Genomic DNA, 20,044 nt, shown 5'->3' with positions numbered 1-20,044 from the left:
TAGGGAAACAGGGGCAGCCCTCAGCAGCACAACTGGCAAAAGCTGAACAGCACTGCCTTGACAAGCACATCTTCAGCCTCTGTCTCCTGAAAGCTAAATTCCTAATATTTCTGTGTCAGCTCCATGCAGTGCACAACCCCGTCTCCAGAACCACAGAAATATTATTTTTTTCCCTGCCTAAAAAGTGAAAAATATGTCCTTTGCGTCAAAAATCATCTATCTTGAAAACAGGAAGAAAAACTCCAAATTTTGTACTGCCAGGTTCAATTTGAAGTGTGTGGAAGGGGTTGTGCAGCTGTAAAAAAAATCTCCTCCCTGATGTCACATCAAAACTGGACAGGCCTCTACCATACTCTCAACTCTCAGTGAGGGATGTTCATTCATTTGGAAATGATCATCAGCCCACGCCACTTCCCATGGAGTCATCCAGTAGAGAACTCTCCTGCAGCAATCTCCTAACCTTTCCAGTCTCCTGTAATTTAATTTCTTTGTCAAATCCTTTAGATTTGGCTAAAGAACTGAGGTAATTTTGTCAAACTACAAGAAACATTTTGCTGGTATAATGAACTTTTACAGCTAGTGTAAAGCAACTTGACACAAAATCCATGAAAGTGGGATTAATGAGGGATGGCAGCAAAAACTGAGGAAAGGGCTGGATGAATGACTGGCTTTAGCTCACGTGTCAGTGTAGCACAGCAACACAAAAGGCAATAGGGCATCTGTAAGTGTAAGAAAAATCCCTCAGCACAACCTGAGGTATTCAGTGTGATAGCATCAGTTATGACAACCTCTTTCAGCAGTCATGTGAGCACTGTGTGTTTCCAACTTAATCTAGCTTCAGTCAACATAAGGTATTAACAGGGTTTTACACAACTGAAATAATGTACTAATTTACTGTTGATGTGAGACTTAGTTCTGTTCATTAAAAAAGAAAAAAAAAAGTATTTGATAGAACAGGTGAGACGAAAACTGTGAAGTTGCTTCAGATAGAAAAGTTTTGCAACAGTACCAGCACTGTCAGAAGGTTTTTGTTCTCCAACATCATTTCATTGGCTAATACTTTAATTCTGCACAAGCAAACTGTTTTTTATTTTCACTATTTTAATTTTTACTATTATTCACTGACATCACTTAAAAATATTTGATGTAATTTCTGTGACTCTTAAAATTTCATTGCCTTAGACTCAAAATTTTTGTGTTTTTTAAAAGCAATGAGGGGGGACTGTGCTTGTGATACATAAATCACAGTGAGAGGAATTGGCAGAAAGTTTAACAGAAGTATTTAAAAAGTAATAAAAAAAAGAAAAGCAGTAAAAAATATGGACCCTATAATAAACGGGAAACTGATTTTTTTTTTAAAAGAATGCTTTCTACCAACAGGTCTGGCACAAAATATTAAAGCTGACAGTAATGTCAAACATGGAACAGAACTGAGTATTGATAATGACAACCCATTTACACCATCTTGTGAAAAAGCTGATGATCCACAAGTCCACATAAAATGCCACATAGAAAGGTTTTGTACCTTCTCCCATGGAGCTTTTTCTGCCCTTACTGGGAGCTGCTTTAGAGAAACAGGAGAACAGGACACAGAAGCTGAAGGAGTGGGCAGCTGAAGAGAGCTGTGCCCCATGACTACCAAATTTTACAGTGTGACAAATGTTATTCTAGAGCTCAGGAAATATGAATAATCTCACTGACATCAATAGAACACTTCTGACTTACAAGGATATTGGATTTTGCACAAAGAGATGTAAAAAAATCAATAAACACCAGTCCTCAGAAATGTGGCAATATTAGTAGATACAATGTATTATCACTGAATGCTGGAAACTATTTCATAAAACCTGTGCAGTGAAAGGGAAAAATATGTAATCCAGTCTTCAAAGTAACTTCTGCTTTTTTTTCTGAATGATCATCTGTACAAAAGCTGTCTCTGAAAGGTTATCTTGTTTCTGTTTATACCAAATTGTCTAACAAAATCTTCCTACAAATCTTGCTGCAGTTATCTAAACAGACATCTTTAAAGCCTGCCAAAAGGAAATTAAATTTATATATATAAAGATATGTTAAAAATACTATTTTCCATAATCTAGGAACAAAACACAGGCCAGCTTATCACTTTAAAAGGTAAATCAGAAAGGGAACTATTTTGTCCTCATTTACTCAGTGTGTTTGTGGCAGCTCTAAGTGCTCTGGAACATCAAATTCTGCTGGATGCTGTACAATAAATGGTGGTCTCAAAGATTTACAGTTTAACTCTTGCCTTTGAAAGAGGTAATTTCCCTGGTAATACCACAAGGCAACTCACCTTACTAACAGAAACATTCAGCCCATTTATACCAGTGATACAGTGATCCCAGAACAGAGGGAAATAGAGCAAAAAAAAGGCTTATCAGCCTCAGTTTTGGTGGGTCACGCTCAACAGTTTTTTGGACAACACTGCTACATTTGAGCCTGATATAGAGATTCTCAAAAGAAATGCTATCACATTTCACACCTTCATACTTTGATCTCTTAAATGTTACTGTACACTTTATCTTTTTTTTCTTTTACTATATAGTATGTAAAAGCACTTAGCTACATGTTTAAAAATCAAACTTAACAGCCACCCTTGAAAACAGATAAATTTACACAGGCCCAAGGAATTCAGTACAAGGGATGGGATATTTCTGACACCACTTTGATAACTAAGAACTGGACATTGCAGCCTGAAATAAGTAGTATAGGGCATTCTAAAAGTCAAGGGAAAAAAAAACAAACATCACTTTGGCAATGCAGCAAAATGGAAGGTGCAGGATCTATTCCACTGTCAAAATTTAAAGGCATCAAATAAAGAACCATTTGTCAAATATTTTGTGTGTCTGTGATCTGTCCATCACATCTAATTGAAATTGCATGAATTCTTCTTTATTTTCTGTTATTTAGTCCAACATGCTGCCTTTACAAGTGAAAAGTAAGTATCCATTTGTCTCTCCCATTTGTCCTGTTCTCTTCCTGCTCCCCCTTCCTTACACTACAGTCATGAATGAGGCTCTGTGGCCTAAATGATGCTGTTGGTGACATCAGTTTCACCCTTTTGTTTCGCAGTGTTGCCTTGACAGAGCCTGGGGAGGAACATGGTGAAGTGGCTCGAGTGGGACTGGAACAGTTTCTATCCTGGAAATATGGGTTTGCAGAACTAAATGGAGAAAAAAAAAACTCAATGTTTTTGTATCAATTAAACCCTTGCAAATAATAGAATGTAATCTGAAGGGAAATTACATGTCATATTAAATACAGAGCTTTCTAATTAGGTATTTCCTCTGCTCCTCTTCAAAGCCTACAGAATTATTAAGATGTCCACAGTTACAGCACAAAAATGTCTTCAAGATGTAACATTTGATATATCACAGTATTTCAGAAATAATGAAACTTCTACAAGGAATTAACAAATGTGAATTTAACCACAACAGATGCTCTATCTACATTTATTGATCTTACAAGTCTTCGTGCCATCACAAAGCCCTGTGTTAGGCTCAGGCTCAGTCCTGCTCTATCCACAGCCACAACTCTGTTAAACACAGGAATTGAAACATTATCCTTGATAATAGAGTTTAATATTATCTTTGCCATTCTTTGCTAGTGTAACTTTTGAATTGTGTTCTTGAACTACCTGAATGTGCTATCAGTGTTTTAAATACATTGTCGTTTCCACTTTGTTGTAAAAATAGGCTTTTAATACTACACAGTGTTTAGCATTCTAGTACCAGCCATCAGTTTGATATCAGCCGTGACATTATTTAATTTTCAGAATCACAGAGGTTAAAGCTCACTGAACTATAAACAGTTGGAAACATGGAGTGTAATCCCAAGGCACAGCTCTGCACAAGCTGTAATTTAAATCATATTGCACGCTAAGCTGAAAAGGCAGTGCAGGTCCCAGAGGGCATGAATAAATCTGCAGTCACTGATTTGCCACACACATTTGTGTTGGGATTCTGTAACTGTGCAAATGTGATGTCTTCCTTTAGAGCAGAGGACCTGTCATCTACTGAGATTTGTAATTAAATAACCCAAAGAACAAAAGCAATTACTCAGCCCTACAAATATCCAGGCTGAAATGTGCACGATTTCAGGAACAAAGGGAAGGGGAAGTTCCGGAGACAGAGAGAAAGGGAGGCTTTGAGTCTGCGATAATTCATCTGTGTCTAGTGCTGGTGGAGGCTCTAATGCATAGAACAGGTATTCACATACCTGGCTTCCTCTGAACTAATAACTCCGTCATCACAGACTCCACTCTGAAGTGGATGTTTCTCCAGCTAAGGAGCCAATTATGCCTCCAGCTGGCTCCATGCCACCTCAGGTGCTGGCTTTGAGCAATCAGTTGTGTTAATTACAAGCAACACTAAATGCCTTTTGGGACAAGCAATTCATGGTTCAGGAATGTTCCTGTGAAGGGGGCAGGTTCAGCCCCATTACCAAGAACAAACCACAGAGTTTGCACAGGTCGCAGGCTAAGAGCTGGAATTTTATGGAATGGGGAAAAGAGGTGGGAACAGACCAAGGGGCTGTATCCTCACATCATTAACTCTGCTGGGCATCTCAGTTAATTGATGGGGTGGGGGCTACGTGGTGGGCTGTGTGCAGCCCTTCATGTTTTCCCAAGGCCCATTCCCTTGGATCTGCCAGGCATTCTGATCCAAGCCGACAGGTCTAAGACTGATATATGGGTCTCCTTGAGCTCATAAGTTCTTGGAGATCTGTATCACACCTAAGAGAGCTTAGCTACCTTAGAAGGCATAAAATCAGTAGGACGGCTTCTGTGATAGTGTTGGACACAGAAAAGTTTTAATAAAAGGCAAAATAACAAAACTCTTTACAGAGAAAAACCGAGCTAGGAGCAAGAGGTTCTTGCTACTGGTAAAACACCTCACAAAAGTAATTAGTTTCTTTGTTCTCTTTTTTTTTAGAAAATTGCTTAGGTAGGACTTTTTGGCTTTTGTCTAATTGGCTATCCTTAAGTTTGAGGTGAAGTCCCTCAGGTCCTATGAGGTGTCATTTTTTGCTAATTGAGGAAAGAAAATTCTGGGCTTTTTTTCTTTTTAAGGAGACAAAGGATAGTTTTGTCGCCCTGTCAACAGAGAGCACATTCCTACATAAGACTTTGGCCCAAGAGAAGATACCTCCACTGCCCATGAACATGGGTTCCTTCACAATAGTTGGTATTTTCTTTCTTTCTATTTGTCATAGTGGGAAAACAATAGTTTTAAGTATGCATAGGAATTGTTTGATATAAAGAAAATACTACAAGGGTGATAGCAACACTGAATGACAAAAATGGATGATGAAGGGCAAGCATATGTAAAAAAACAGCCATTGAAGGAATGAAGAGTGATAATGAAACAAGATGAGCACAATAATGAGATAAGAAATCAGATCTTGGCTGCATAGAGGTCATACTCATGTATTATCAGCTACAGATCTGGACTGTTGTATTTTTTAGTATCTACCTTTTGACTCACTACCTCAATAACAAGGTTTAACCAGTCATTTTTTCATAAGCATGGATTTCTAATATACTTGTCCACGAGCCCCTGCACGAGAACTACTTAAAAGAAAAACCCTGTCCAAATGTTGGAGGAGATGAATGGGAAGCTTGGATTGAATCCTTAGAGATAAAGGGAGTTAGTGTGTGGTGGGGAGTGGGAGGTGCTGGTACAAACCTCAGTCTGCAGGTGCTTAGAAACAGCATGCAGGCTCAGGAAGTCTCTCTAATACCCTTTAGAGGCTCAGTCCCTGGTGTCCCACATGGATGTACAAAGAAAACTTCTTAAAACAAAGCCATCTTATTTCTCCCTTTAACACAGACTAAAACATTGCCAAACACTTCTGCGTCTGAAGCTGTGAATTCCATTAAATTCAATGCAACTCGCTCAGCACTCTCTATTTTTGTGTGGCTGAAACCTTTAATTCTCTCCCCACCGCCCCATGGCCAGCGTGCTCCAGTCACATCACACTTAACCTTTGCCTTGGCTTCTCAAAGAAGAATTTGTTTCACTCTATTCACGGCTTCAACAGTTTGGCAAACTGCACTCGAGCGCCGCGCTGGGCCTTTATACTGAACACACTAATCTGATTGTTTTTCCACTCTACAAACTTTGGGTCAACAATCAAGCTGCTGCCAGAAACTAATTAATTTGCAAACAGGCCCCATTTTCACAGGGGGAGAGCTTTTGAAACCTATGTCAGCAGAGCTGGTCACACCATGGTGACATGCATTGTCATGGCATCCACTTTTCTGGGTAATTCTCCTCACTAATTTTTCACCACACACATGAACTCAAATTACCCAGTCAACAGTAAATCTCTATTGAATGCCCACCAAACTCTGAACGTGGTGGCCTGAGAAGAGGAAATTGGTATTGACAGGGTCAACACTCATTAAATTGATGGCTAGAGCAGAAGGAAAAAAACCACAAAACAACACAAGAATGCAAAAGGAAAATTCGGATGTATGTCATATCCCAATAAAGGGGGCTGTAACAGACCCACTCCTCCTTTGTTTAAATCAATTAGTATTCTGCTGTGTGACTCCTACAAACAGATTTCTGCTTAACTTGTCTGAAAAACTGGTTAGTGACTTTTGTGAACAAGAAAGGAGGCACAATTTGGTAGTTAAAAGTCACTGGTTTTCAAGCATCAGAGCTGTGATGAGCTCTCACAGAGATCATGGGAAACCTACTTGAATTTGCAAGGTCTGTAACACGGAGGCTTTGTCTTTGGAACCACCTAAGACAAAGCCTCTGTGGCTACCTAATCTGAACTTTGCTTTTGCTTAAGCTGATTTGGATCTCCGCAAAAATGATAATTACAAAGAAACTGGCGTTGTGCAACTTAAAGTGGGTTCTGTACCAAAAGCAAAGCAAAATGCAAACTTAGAACTTGAACACTACACCTTTTCTGGACAAATGGCTCTTTTTTCCCTACTGAGATTTATCTTCAGGGAAAAGGGAGAGTCCTCCTATGAAGTGATGCATGTGGGTAACAGATAGATAGATAGATAGATAGATAGATAGATAGATAGATAGATAGATAGATATTATCTTTTTAATCATACATTAACTGAAAGTAGTACACAAAGCTTTCTAGTAGAGGTTATTGCCACTGCTTGAATAATATACTAAATTTGTCACCTTAAGTGGGCAGACTATCACTTTACAAAGTCATCCACTGCCATCTCTATAAGTTATCCATTGAAATACATCCATGGAAAAAATATTCCATCTCAGAGTAAAAAAATAAAGGAAAGAAAAAACACTTTTTAGAGGAGATAGAATATCACTGGGACTATTGATAATTGGAAAATTGCAGGTGTTTTTTATCAGTGTGAGAAGGGCACAGAGCTCTACTCCTCCAACTGAATGTACTCCTGGAGTCTGCTCATGCAGATGGATTTCTACACAGATCCTGCTGCTGGAAGAACCAGAGAGGACTTGGATTTATTTTTCTAAAGGATGACTATAGAAATCAACTCACCTGCATCATCAGATTTCAATCTGAACACCTCAATGAGATCACCAGTTTTACCCAGTACAGAGGTACATTGATTTATCCACATCCAGAATCTCCCCAGAGCTTGTTCTGGCTCTTTCATCCAGCTGCCTTCTAGAGAAGGTGATGGGAATGGCTGCACTCTCAGATCTCACCCCAGCACAAGACTCATCAGGATTTACTTGGTTGTTAAACTGATATATGCTGATATGTTGACCTTTCAATTCACAATTGAAATAAAAACCTTAACATTTAGCAGTTTTAAGGGACATCATCAATAGATCAATTCAGTGCACAAGAGTGAGTGCAGATCTCAAATTGGTCATCACTGGCAAATCTCTTTTTACAAAGACTATGCTGAAGTGATCTGGTAGGGACTGGGGTTATATCCCACACTGCTTGTTTTGAGAACTATGAACTTGTTTCCTAAAATTGTACTTTATGCAGCAGAGAAACTTCTCTGGTCTCCAGTGGAAACAGTGAACAAAGAACTCTAACCTCTGCCACTATTTTTGATCTTATATGCACTATAAAGAGAGTCACAGAATGAATGAATTGCAGCAAAGCATGGCTCCTAATCTACACTCCCAGCTATTACATTTTTTTGGTGTGGATAGTAAGGCTGACCAAATTAAAGCCCACAAATGAGCCCATGGTTAACCATGTAACATACACATATCCTAAGTCAGGTTCCTGGACTAACTTCCTGGAGCATACTGTGGCTATAGCTCAGACCAATGTGTTTACTGATGCAAGTCTTCCTGCTCAGGTCATATTCTCTATAGTGTCAGGAAGCCTTCAAAATGTGCAGTCAGACCAGGAGAATGTTCTCTGCTGCTTCATCTTTCCTATCTGCTTTTTCCACTCCAACCTCAAAACTTGTCCTTTGGCTACTTTTACCATCTTTTCAACCTAAACAGAATAAAATATCATCCACAGCACTGATATTTAATGAAGAAAATGACTTAATCCTAGGGGGAATGGGAGGGATAGAGAAGGAGAAAGAAGATCTCTTTCCTAGACTGATTTGAAATAATTTCATTTAGGCCACTTGATAGGAAGATTTTATTATTTCTGGTTGTCTCCACCTACCATCTTCATGACCTTTCTCACATCTAGAGAAATTGTTGAACACATTCTAATTGTTACTTGGTCTTTGATTTCTGAACCAAATGCTCCTCTTACTTTGTATAAAGATACAGGGAACAGTTTTCAGACAGGTTCAACTGAATCAACTGGTTCAAATACATGAGTATCTTCTGGTCAAGTGCTCAGCAGGGCCTTTGACTTCCTGACCTGTAACCATTTCAGATTAGAGACAGGATAAATGTCAAGTAATAACAATAAGAAAGAGCCATTTATTTTCTGATTTCAAAAATTCTATGTTTCTTCCAAGAAAAAAAGAATTGGTTGTAACAAAATATGTATACAGATAAAGCTTGTTAGATTGCAATGAGAAAAACAACTTCAAATTCATATTCAATCTCTCAAATATGGATCTACAGACTTAAGGAGGAAAAAAAAACCCCAAACCTTGTAAATTGAGTTTGCATGCCATTCTGTTCACAGTATTATGCCACCGTCACCATAGTTTCTGAGCACTTCCTAGCACTGTGTTAGGTGACATTAACATTTGTCACACATGGAATTTATCACTGTGAAATTATTTATTACTATTCTTAGCAATGAAGATAGTGGGGATGGGGGGGTGGGAGGACTTATTGAGTGAGAAATGAGACTTGCATATCTGGACATGTTTTGTGCCACAAGGGTCGGAGCTGCTCATGCTTCTGTAAGCCATGGTGGGAAAGTGTGGAACTCAGTCCACACTACAGCCTGCACGACAGGACCTATCAGCTGCTCAAATATAGAAATGCCTATTTTAAATGCAAGAGATCCTTTCACAGGAAAATTAACAGCAAAAGAACAACAACAAAAAAAAAATTACACAAAAGAATTCCCTCAGTGTTTTCACCCATAAGGTTGTTGAAATATGTCCTTGTAAATTCATGGGTAATGCAGACCTGGAAGAGACTTTGCCTACTCACTGTAGTCTCTTGGGATGCCAGGCAAGTGTGCAATATAACAACACATAAAATTTTACCTGAGTTCCTCTGAAAACCAGCTAGGCTGCCTCACTGACTACTTCTATTGGACAGATTTTTCTAATTTCATTCCCATCATAGTTCAAGACTTCTAATTTGAAGACTAAATAAAGTCATATACAATTCACAGTTTGGTTTTTTTGTTTGTTTGTTTTTTTGTAATGTCCTTTGTTTAAATAGCTCTTCTCTTGATGGAGATTTATTGAATTTGAAGCATCCCTGACCTCCTTCCTCCAATAATACCTTAGATGTATTTTATCAAACAACCTCAGGTACCAGGATGGCTGGGTTCTGTGGCTCCGTTTCCACAGCTGATACCTGTATTTTACTGCATGCTGTGTATCTGGATTGACAATGTGTAGGAGGTGAGCTGGAAAATGGGAAGCTAGAAAGGCATTTAGGAACAAGGGAGTGGCACAGAACAGGGGGACATCAGTGGTTATGTGTAGCTAGGAAAAGGGTTTGGTGTGGTTGACCAAAGACTAATTATAGGTTCAAGGATCAGAATGTGTACACACTCAAGTCTCAGCAAGAGTAATTAATTTCTAACATTTTGTCACATTTAATGCATTTTATTAGAGAAGTAAAAATCCTGTAAACTATCTGCAATCTTTTCTTACTGTTGCCATACATTAGTCTACTGTGCAATACATATATACTCAAAATCACATGCGTGTAATGCTAATGCTGGAACATTCAACAAAGTGTCTGAAGTGGAAACTGCACAAAGTGATATCTACAGTTCTTGGAATGCCAGGAGAGTATCCATGTTTCCTGCCTTGGACCCTGTTAAATTTAAGAGGGCATTTTCTTTTTTATTGAACAGTCGCTCGGCTTCTATAACTCTCAGCTGTTTATGTAACTGTAAAGTAAAGATTACCAAGGACAATAACCTCAGGGAACTAAGCACAGTTACTACTCCACTTTAAAAATTAAGCCACGGAAAGTATGCTAAAATAATATCATAGAGTGGTTTAAACCCATAAAAAGCAAGGAAATTCCAAGCCAAGTCTGGAAATCCAGACTGACAATCTCCCTTAACCCCAGGTCTAGTAAAGAGGGTGAGTGAGGCCAGTATTTCTGGGGTGCAAACCAGCTTCATAATACTATCCTAATGCAGCTTGTGTGATTTCATTTCCTTTCAGATTTTGCTCAGCCCAATCCTGCTTTGCTTTTAAAATAAATGTTTATGGTTATTCATTTTACAAAATGTTAACAATTTAAGGCCAGATTGCCTGTGCTCAAGTCAGAGAAGATGAGAGCCACTTTAAGCTCTCTCCTTCCACTCCCCTAATCTTCAGCTTGAAAACTGCCTTGGGTGCATTGCCTTTGCATTGCTCAGCATTTGCTCTGGTAGACTGCACTGCCAGTTCTGCCTTCTTGCCTCCAGCCATGCCCTCAGCCCTTGCACGAAGGCGTGGGGATGGTGTACAGCAAACGCTGCCTGCTCTGCAGCAGGGAACTCCCTGGCAGCAGGGGAAGCTGCTCCCACCTGCACAGGCCTCTACTCATCTTTTTTTTTTAACTTCTGCAGCAGTTCATGGAAGCAGGATGTGATCCATGCTTCTTCAGAATAACTTTATGCCTCTGAACAGTGAGAGGCAATGGCACATTTAAAGGGAATCGTGTACTTGCTGATAGGCAAGACTTTGTAACATTTATGTGTGACATCAAGGCCGTTGTTCCTTATAGCAAAGCTGCACGGAAGATTTTTTTCAACTTTAGAAATTTTTTTTGAGAGTTCAGAACAATTCTTGACCCTCACTGGGACTGCATAAGATTGCCAAAGCTTCTTTTGTGCAGAGATAACTCCATGCATGTACCAGAGGAGCCAGTAATGTTCAAGCATGCATAAGCATGGCTTATAACAAAGCACATGATTCAGTCTGGGGCGCTGAACTGCAGCTTTTCATGTCCAAGATGACTTCCCTGAGCACCAGCTTTTTTTACTGTGTTTTTGCAAATGCTTCCTTGTCACATCTGGCCAACTCTGTATCAATAATTAAATATACACTGCTACAGTGACTGATGTATAGTTCCCTAGCTTCTAGATGAATGCCCTGACTACATGGCTATAGAATCAGTCTCCCTTGCTTTATTTGGCTTGGTGACTGTTTAATTATTTATACAAAATGAAAGCTTTAGAAGCCTGTGAGTATTTAATATCTCTAAGAGACTTAAGAAGTCTTTAAGAGCTGCTGGTCAGCACCTTCCCTTGGGCTGGTCACAGTTCTCTTCCCCAACATATACAATTTCTGTAAGAAGGTTGAGCATCTCCAGAATGTGACTGTGTGATATCTGTAGTAACTCTGTGTTCCTGCTTAAATCCCAAAAACTTAATCACTCTGTGTAATGTTGTTCTGCTTTTATGCCAGTTCAGGGCAAGACAATTTCTGGGAAAAGTTCACAAGTTCTTCACGTTCAACTGTCTTCTCCTCTCCATTTTTGGTACCAATCAGCTGTGTTTTCTGCACCCTGTCAGCTCTGACCTTAGCCTCAGTATGGAAAAAGCAGTTTAGCTCCTGATCTGACTGAAGTAAACACTAGCAAGGACTTAGAACTCGATGTCTCACCACCTAACTGTTAAACTCTACAGAGATGAGAATTTGTGTCTAAGTTTGATCAGAACTCTTGTTCTGCAGCTTTCAGTATATGCCCCTTAGAATACTGTTTTTTTACCTGAGGCTAAGCACACTGTAAAAAGCAACTAGAAAAGCAAACCCACCACTACACAGAAATCCATGTCTTTGCTAAAAAACTTATAAAGGTCTGCAAACTTGAGGCTCAAAAATAATTTGTATAGATCTTTAAGAAAGCTTTAAGAAAGCTCTCAATCTTCAATGAGAGCTTGTTTCACCAGAAAGCATATCCACTTTAACAACATGCAAACACAGAGCTTCTTTTATAATTATATTTTAAAAAGAAAAATGACAAATTAAAAACAATTATCAAAGAACCAGCATCTCTGCAGAGTTTCAAACCTAAACTTTTATCATTTCTGGATTTCCATGTTAGATGCTGAAATTAGGAGAGCTGTGTGGAAAGGCTGCCAGGATCTTATCACTGGGAAATTAACAGTAAAGCCTCAAAGCCTCTAATAGGAATGTTGTAGTGCAGATTTTAGGCCAATCTTTCCATATTAGGAAGGTAAATGTATTAAGTTGCAGTGGAGAGAGAGATTTCAAAAGTGTACTTAAGGATCGTTCTCTATTAAATTATGTGCAGTTATGAGAATAATTTCTAAAGGTTTCAATTTGATTCTTATCTTGTTTTAAATTAAGTTTGAAACTTTCCATACAGGAATATAGTGCAAGGACTTTATTTAAGAGTTGGAAATCACTTTCACCCTGGAATACAAAAAATGCTGTCTTTCTACATTTATGCTCATTTTGTAAAATACTTAAATTCAAGAAAGCTTGAGGTTCATCAGCTCCCCATCTCGAGTACAGAGCAGTTGTGGTTTCTGCACTGTCAGATGTAACCTTAGTGCTAATTTGGGAAAAGCACTTCTCACATGGAGTGCTGAAAGACTGATAACCGAATCCACAATGGAATGACATTATTTCAGCAGGGAAGTACAGGGCCTGTGGAAAATGGCTGCATTTTCCCACTGCATAAATCCTCCTGACTCAGCTGTCATAGCGCAAATCTACTGCACAAAAGCAGATTTTGCTTGCATGACTGGGTTTAAAATGTCATCATGACTATCATAACTGAAGTTGACGTTGGTCATCTTTAACACATTATTGCTCTACCAGGTATCAAGACAGATGGGTATGTCTACAACCCTTGTACTTTACTATTTCCTGAAGACCAGAAATCTCATTTACTGTCATAATAAAATAACCCAATGAATACAATTTTTGTCTTACTGGGTAAACACAGAAATGCTGTAGACCTGAATCTGTTCTCCAGACAGACAGTTGTCCACATGAATTGCAGCAAAACTAAATGTAATAGGATATGCATCAGATACATACACTTGTCATATTAAAATACAGATTCATACTTGTAATATAGACACTTATCTGATATGTGTATCCAATGTATGTTATATATAGAGTTAATCCAACCTGCAAGAGCGTCTTGTGGTTTTAATCATGAGTCGGGCTGATGCTGTTATGGATTGTATATACAGCTAATGTGATACCCAGTTTGATATTAGAAGGTCTTGACTAGCTAATAACAAACTGTGTTTTAAAACTTACTCTGCTCTTATACATTAAAATTTGTGTGAACAGTTTTCACTAAATTGTAAAACCACATAAGAAAGCCTGAACCTCACCAGAGACATAAATAATATGGCTAGGAGCAAAAAATGTCTAAGAATAAAATAATTTTTGAACTCAAAAACAGGAGTGCAGGTGCAAGCAGTATGTACAGACAAAGTAGAGCTAGTTAACACTTAAAAAATTAAAATTTAAATTAACTCAGCAACTACAGTGAGTATTACTTAATTCAAATGTCAGCTTTTTCAGACAATGAATTCTCACTTCCAAAATGCTCATATCCTTGTATAGCTAAAGCCAAGTGTAATTCCATTTGAGCTATTTTAAATTTGACTTCAGTAGAACTTGGATGGAGTACTCAGATGCATTCTAAAGTATATTGGTTCATGAAGGCAAAATCAAATTTCCTCTGAAACTATCTTCCCCTCCTCAGACATGCAAATAAACAACCACAGGCTTGATTGCTAATATCCATACAATAATGCAAGCTATTGTGCCTTGCTAAACTATTGGATATTTTGAAACCAAATCACTTGGAATCCCCAGGACCCTTTTCTCTTTTTCCAAACTCCAACAACTCTGGCTTGCTCATGAAGTTCTGCTGGTTGACTTTCAGCTGGATGTGGCCAGCGTCCCCTTCAATCCAGCAAAAACTAAACCTTGTACAAAGCACAGTCCTGCCCAAGGCTCTGGAGCTACTTTGTGTTCATGTGTGGCTGATGCCTCAAGCCTTGAGCTTCTGTCCAACTTGCATGCCTATGCTGCTCATACTGTCTGTGTATGTTTTAAATTTAATCACACCCCACAAATCTCAGTGTAATTAAACCAAAAATGCTTCTTTATAAATCACTTTTGATTAGTTTAACTGGTTTAAGGCAGAATTCTGCCCCAAATAAAAGAGGAGTGTATATGTCACAGATGTTGCTGGAACAGAGCTGTGTGCTAGTCTTTAATGGCTGGATGAGTGTAACCAGAGAAATGTACATTTTACATACCATTTAGCCACCGGGAGTCGTGCTGCTCTGTTCTGATGGGATGGTGATGCCCCAGAGTTCGGAAAATGGCGAAGTCCCTGCCCATGAAGTCTGCTGCTGTGCCAGAGTACAGTTCTCCATCTGCAGGAGGACACAATTGTAAGCAATATTCCTCAATTTTCCAGTCATGGCAAGTCAGAGAAAGCTGTCATATGTTCATATTTCACTAATAGGGATAATGAGTAAATTACAAAACAACAAGCCATATGCAATGTATTGTCATTGAAAATAGAGATTAGACCCAATTCCTCACTGCAGAGCTTAATTGTAACCTCTTGCAAATGAGCTCTATCTGCAGACTGCTGGTGTGCTTTTCAAAAATGTGTTTGAATTCTTAGGCTGGAACAGTGACAGCCAGTGCACCTACCCTGGCAGGCAGGAGTATGCAGCCTCAGAAAACCTACCTAACTGTGAAATTGCCCTGTTTAGAACAGGAGTTTGGTTTGGACACCTTCCAACCTACTGGGTTTATGTGACTCTGGGAACTGAAGAGTCCATCTCAGTCACTTTTGGTTCAGAAAGTCCTTAGGTCCCTTTAATTTTTCCTATGGAATCTATGTGGTTTTTACTTTGGTTCATTTAAGGGGCTTTTTTGTTTTGTTTTGCATTTTTGTTTTGGGATTTGCTGGTTTTGGTGGGGTTTTTTTCTGTTGTTGTTGTGGCCATTTTCTTATGGTTTGTTTTTTACTCTTTTTTTCTGAGCAGATCCTCAGAAAACAGTATATTTTACAGGAAAGACAGAACATGCCTTTCTCCTTTGACCACCTTTGCAACTGGTACTGGCAAAGGGCAACAGCTAAGGGAGAAAATAAACGAGGTCATTCCCTGCTACCTTGACCCCCACGCAATTCACAGTGAACAACTGAACTAAAAATTGACCTATGATACTTCAGCCCATAAATGGCACATACACAGCCTAGCTGGAGATGAAACTCATCCCAGTGTGTCCCTCCTCAGCCACAGAGGAGACAGAGGGGGTGGGGAGAGAGAGACTGTCTAAATTCTAAGGAGCAGGTCAAGTTAAATACCTGCCAGCTGGAAGAGAGTGTAATAATAATAATAATGACATTGTAACGAGACCCACAGAAAAGAACCAGGGATCAAAGTACAACACATATCTTTCTGACATTAATTTACAGCTTGTCCATGAAATCACTCCAAATCAAAAATGCTAAAAATGCATTTTTAGGACTGTGTTCTACATCTGTATGTGAAATGAGATAACCTACCCTATGCTGTTAAAATGGAATTAAAAAGCATTATTCCTTCCAGCTACTACTTTCAAACTACCCATATTACACGGGTCCCTTGTGAAAAAGACAAGTTTGAGGATAAAATAACTCTTTCTTTAGCTAAGGTAAAACATTTTTCATGGTCATGATGAACTCTACCATATCCTCATTTTAAAACACCCTTTTAGGAACAAGTTTATCATTTTCATGGCAATTTTAGGTATTTCCATGGCAGGACATCCAGATCCAAGCATGCCTAGTGGATATCACTGTCACTTTTCCCCTGAACACTGACACCATGAAATCACCAACTGAACCTAGAGTGGTTCCGTAACCATATGGTAGCTGTGAAAGTCAGGAAGGGTGAAAACATGATAGCGGAAAGGCGTGGAATTGAATGAATTCACAGCAGAGATTAGAAGCAAATAGACCAGTCATGCCCAGCAGGAGGTGTAATCAGAAGGGAAACAGAACGGCATATCATTAATTAACAATTTACCATTCTTCTGTGTCATTTTCAACTTTTTTTTTGAAGGGGAGACAATCACTTAATTATAGTTATTATTATGTACAGAGTATGCAGCTGAGATTTTAAAGATCATAAAACCTTTTTGCCTGTGAAAAGGGCTTTGATGCTATGCTTAACCTTTCTTTAACCTTATCTTCATTTTCTTGTCTTTCAATCCCTAGTGAGTTCTGATAAATCAATAGAAATCAAAGCGGAAAGGAAAAACCAACAAGGGCTATTTTTCTTCTTAGTTATCAACAGATCTAAAGGTCAATCAGTCAAGAAAAAAATCTATATTTAATACTATATTGCTAAAATTTAACCAAATACAATTTGAAAATGAATGAAAACTATATGTTTGAAATTGTTTAGAAATATGTTTAGAATTGTAAGGTCGTTTTGACACCTCAGTTTCTAACTTGATATATAAAAACCACTGCAGGCTGTACTCTGCTCAACCCAAGAGGACACTACAAGGCTCTTGTGGCTGATACTTTTTCTTCAATGGTGACAGGATAAAAGTTTTGCCAATAACTGGCTTCAGCAGGCTTCAAATGAGGAAGGGTCTGTAGAAAACTGTCTGACCTTTCTACATCCCTACTACAGCCCCTCCAAGTTTCAGTATAGCTAGACCAGTGCCTGCAGTTTGAACTGATCTGCTGTAGACATGCAAAAAGGGGATTTTGACTTCTTCCAGACAGAAATACCAAGGAATACCATTTATTTTTGTAAGGCTTTAGATAATTTTTGCAAAATTCAGGGTGAGCCTCAAGTCATGTCCCAGATGTGCGCATCCTTTGAGTTAGTGCTATGCAAAAGCTATATGAGGATTTTGCCTCCTGTCTAGATAGAGGTACATTCATCTTTATTTCCCTGTGCATACTTTCTTTTGGACTGAAATTTACTCATCGCTAGTCTGGAAAATTATTCTTTAATGTCACAGATAATCTTCACTGTGTTACTTCTACTGTTAGCAGTTTAAAAAGAAGTTTTATAAACTTTAAGAAGAAAATGGAAATTAATAGTTTGAAAACTGGCAAACATTTATTAAAGGGAAAGAACAAAGGAGAAACAAAAAAAAAAGAAAAAATTAGTCAATTTGTATTTCCAGCCCAGCAGCAGAACTAAAGGACGGCCTTCAGTTGTTTGCAGAGGTAAAAAATATGTTTTTGGACAAAAAACCTATTGTAAAGGAGTAGCATGCTGACACACAAATGTAAACAGAGATACATATATTGACTTTACTAAATAAAGAGGCAACAATTAAAGTCCGTAGTAATGTTGATTTTTGGAGGGGAAGAACCATTTACATAAACAGCACAGAACTCTGAATAACTCCCCAAGGTCATGAGATACAAAGATGTTGAAAACTATGCAAAGTGCATGTATTAGATAAATTGTTTCTATTCAGCTTTTAAGTAAGATTGCATTCTGAAAGAAAATAATTTGTGAAGACTAAAAACTGTAAACTTTCCTTTCAAAGTAGTAAGGAAGTTGAATGAATGAGGAATATAGGCAAAATCAAGCCCTGAATGTCACAATTGCTCTCAATGGTAAAAGGGTTCACAAATGAAATCTATCCTTGGTTAAAAGGTTTATTCAGTAAAATTAAGATTTTCAGACATAGAGGTGGTTTGACTTTGCTTCTTTTGAAGTCATTAACTACAATTTCCCAGAAAGTACATTTAAAGTAATTTTAAAATCTTGAACATCATATGGACTTACTAGCAAATTTCTAAGAAATAGATTACTAAAGTTCTTAACTAATGAAAAGCCACTATCTTTCAGATCATATTAATAAATATTTGGGAGCATTAAGGCACCTAAACCAATTTTTAAAAATGGTTAAATAATTAAAGATTAAATAATTGTTAAAATCTAAAAGGAATTGTGAATTTTAAAAGAAAAGAAGAAAAAACAATCAGTGAGACACAGGAGCATAAAAAGCTTTGAGAATTCTGGATAACCAAAGATTTGAAAATCCCCAGTGGTCATTTCCCTAAACAAACAGTTGTTGGGACAATGCAGCCTCCTTCTCTGAAGGGTCGGGTTTTTTTTTTCAACTGTCCCAATACAATTCCTTTAGTCTAACACATTCAGTGATATTTTCTCCTGTGATTATATTCCTTGGAAACCATGCCGCTTCTCATTTTCCTCCCACACTGGAATACTCGTGAGTGGTGCCCAGGGATTTCTTGGTCTCTACATTTCATGCATTAGGCCACTCAAATGGAGACTGTTTAGTTAGCAGCACATAGATGGGAATGGCTGCACAGTGTCTTACATTACTAGGAACCACTTGTATCATGTTCCCAGCTGGCATTTACTTTAGAGTAGGGTAGCAATAACCAACTTTAATGAACAACTGTTAAAAAAATAATGAAAAATGTTTGCAGGTGGATGGAACAAGGAATGCATACTGGAAAAATATTGGAACAATTTAATAATGATGAACTGTTTATTTTCATTTTGCTTTAGTGTGGCTTTTTTTTTTTCAAATACTATTGATTTTTTTAGGAGAGAGGGAAAACTGAAGATCCTCTTTACACTGGTAACAGTTTGTTTCAGCTGAAATACAGAATAGGCCTCCTGGGTACTAATGGCTATTAAAGACCTGAAGTTACTTTTTTGCAAATTAACATTCATGTTTTGCCCAAATTCCTGCCTTTCACTTACCTAAAATTTAGTTTCTAGTTATGGTGTCAAAAACATTGTCCTTCCACACTTTGCAAAATATCTGTTTAGTGTTTCTGATGAAGAAGAAAGATAATGTTTCCTTCCCCTCAGTAACCATCTAAATTATTCTTCTCAGCCACTTTTTAGCTTTCCTGATAGTTACTTTCAATTACTAACTATAACATTGCATTTTAATGAATGCTGGGGAATTCTTTTACATAGCTGCCCTCTTAAATCTTAGATAAACCATGTTCACTTACAAGGACAAATGTTCTGTCACGTGAAGGGCCAGGAGTAGCTGAGTTACAGCTCGGGAGTAGCTGAGTTTCAGCTCAGTCCAGGAGAAGAGAAGCAGCAGTGCATCCATGTCCCTCTTGTGACACCTTTGTGGTTAAGAGGCTCCTCTGGCCTTCATGGCCACACTCGCTGCTTCCCTCCTGTGATCCCTGCTTTGGACAGCAGCTGGACCAAACCTCTCCACCTCCAGTCATTGCTTGGCCAGTTCATGCCCTGTTTCTCAACTGTTTTGGGGGTGGAAGTTATTTTGCCTTGGTTCATCACTTTACCATAAAAAACAAGGTGTTTTTGGCAAAGAGGAGTTATTTTTAGGCAAAGAACCAGCAGTGAATTTGGCATACACCCTCTGCAATACACACTCAGCAGAAAAGGGTCGCAGTAAATGCAACATCATAACCAGTAACGCAGTGTGGCTGTGAGGCATGTATAA

General features: G+C 38.3%; 1 protein-coding gene across 1 annotated transcript in view; it reads right to left on the bottom strand.

The window, feature by feature from the left end:
• Nucleotides 1–20,044, bottom strand: part of SEMA3A (semaphorin 3A) — a 165,050-nt gene that overhangs the window by 45,852 nt on the left and 99,154 nt on the right. Inside the window, exon 6 of the mRNA XM_014310026.2 lies at nucleotides 14,863–14,982. Coding sequence (XP_014165501.1) covers nucleotides 14,863–14,982 — 120 coding nt within the window. The remainder of the gene's footprint in view (nucleotides 1–14,862; nucleotides 14,983–20,044) is intronic.

Source organism: Geospiza fortis, unplaced genomic scaffold, assembly GCF_000277835.1.
Source record: "Geospiza fortis unplaced genomic scaffold, GeoFor_1.0 scaffold732, whole genome shotgun sequence".
NCBI classification, from domain to species: Eukaryota; Metazoa; Chordata; class Aves; order Passeriformes; family Thraupidae; genus Geospiza; species Geospiza fortis.
This window is presented reverse-complemented; position numbering and strand designations above follow the sequence as displayed.